Genomic DNA, 1,775 nt, shown 5'->3' with positions numbered 1-1,775 from the left:
ACAAATTGTTTTCTGTTAAAGATGATCATCATCTTTACAAGTCTTTCTCAATGTGATCACAAGTAATTCAGAGGCATCACAAGTAATTCAGAGCATCACAAGGCATTAGTAGTTCAGTACATGAACAAGTTTTACAAACCCAGATAAGAACAAGTGAATTCTAGTCCCATTGACACTCCTGGTTTTCTACAAACACCAAGTACTAGGGCACACAAAAGTTCTGAAATTTGTGTGCCTAACTGAATTAACTGAATTTTCAGTAACCGAATAAACTGAATTTTCAAAACTGCAAGAATACAATCGAGAAAAATCCAACAGCACTAGAACTGAGCTGATTGACAGTAGTTTTATTCACTGTTATGTTGGCCTAACTGGATGTTGGCTATCTTTTATAGTGTCTCTGTTACATGCCAGTTTGGTCATTGCTAACTTTTGATATGTTGTGTTTCTGACATATCAGAATCGGATATCCAAAAGAAGAAACAATATAATTTCTAACAAATCATTAGCCTGTTTGCTTCAAAAATAACAGTTCGTGTTGAGATTGCTGGGATCCAATCCCAACCAGTCCATTTGATTAAAATGACTGGATTACTGGAATGAGAATACCAAAAGAACAAGATATAGTCTACAAAAAAAAAGAATACAGCCAATCCCCATCACTGTTTTCCCCTCTGGTTCAACCCTCTCACCATTTAAAGCAAAAATCTATATGGACCATCCATTCCTAGTTTGAATAAGTATCTAGTTTTAATTTACCTTCACAAGAGCACCAATAACACCCAAGCTGGTAAGCCTCAAGTACTCGAAAGGTCTTGTCTTGCTGGTAGTATTCAGGAACGGGTACAGGTACAGTGGGATGTGAGCTGCAAAGGAAAAAGAAGAAGACTTAATTATTAACCACTGCTAGTTAAGATTTACTTATTCTGTAAAGTCACCAAAATGAGGAAAGCTTTTTAACAATAAACAATGGAAATATTTAAGACTTGGCATAGAAACAGCAGCGCTCAGTACCATTCAAGAACGGGATCCTGGTCTCAGGGTGTGAAGCAACACACTGCAATTAAAAAAAAGTAAAATGAAATTGAGGGGCAGATGGCAAGCAAGCATGATATGAAAGCAGTAGTATTCTCAATCCACCACAAGGCCCACCAGGAGTGAGGGTTTCCTTTTCTTTCTCATGTAAAAGCATACCTGAAGAAGTGCAAGTGCATTGCAGACACGGTTTGATGCAACTGGCGACAAAGTAGGAGGTGAAAGTGAAGGGTAAATTGACACAATCTCCTGCATAAATTTTCAAAACAGCATGACAGACTGAATAAGGAAAATGTGCAGAACCATCAACAATTTCATATTGAAATAATCAATACACATGGACAACCACCCTTACTTAAATAACAAGAACTGCACAAGTACATATGTACTCTTGCCATTGCGACTGAATTTAGAACAGTGCAATAACTGTAACCTACCTGGAGCAGTGCAGCAACAGTGCCAAAGGAGTGCCACAGCAGTGGAGCAAGGTCTTGAAAAATCTCTCGTTTCTGAAAGAGGAAACTGAGAAACAGATTAGACAATGAATTTTCACCTCCTGCATCCCAGATTTGCAGCCACACTTTAAATGTTAAAGTAAAATAGCTCTATGTATCAACTGTCCAGTTTGGAATATTGTCTTTGGAAAGTTGATGTTTCACTAAGAAAAGAAGGGTCTGTCTAGGACACATTTATGTCACGTCTAACCTTGTGTCCACTATGTTTGTGGTGTATTTTTTTTT

The 1,775-nt window shown here is 37.6% G+C and overlaps 1 protein-coding gene across 1 annotated transcript; it reads right to left on the bottom strand.

Moving 5' to 3' along the window:
* Window positions 1-759: 759 nt before the first annotated feature.
* Window positions 760-1,640, bottom strand: LOC119348089 (CCR4-NOT transcription complex subunit 9-like; the record flags this gene model as incomplete). The annotated part of the gene is made up of 4 exons (XM_037616463.1): window positions 760-866; window positions 1,015-1,057; window positions 1,195-1,284; window positions 1,473-1,640. Coding segments are annotated over 4 exons (408 nt in total), but the record flags the coding sequence as incomplete, so codon positions are not given.
* Between the last annotated feature and the right edge of the window lie 135 nt (window positions 1,641-1,775).

The sequence above is a fragment of the Triticum dicoccoides genome, unplaced genomic scaffold (genome assembly GCF_002162155.2).
Source record: "Triticum dicoccoides isolate Atlit2015 ecotype Zavitan unplaced genomic scaffold, WEW_v2.0 scaffold84605, whole genome shotgun sequence".
Lineage (NCBI taxonomy): Eukaryota > Viridiplantae > Streptophyta > Magnoliopsida > Poales > Poaceae > Triticum > Triticum dicoccoides.
Note: the sequence above shows the minus strand (reverse complement) of the source record. Positions and strands in the feature narration are given on the sequence as shown.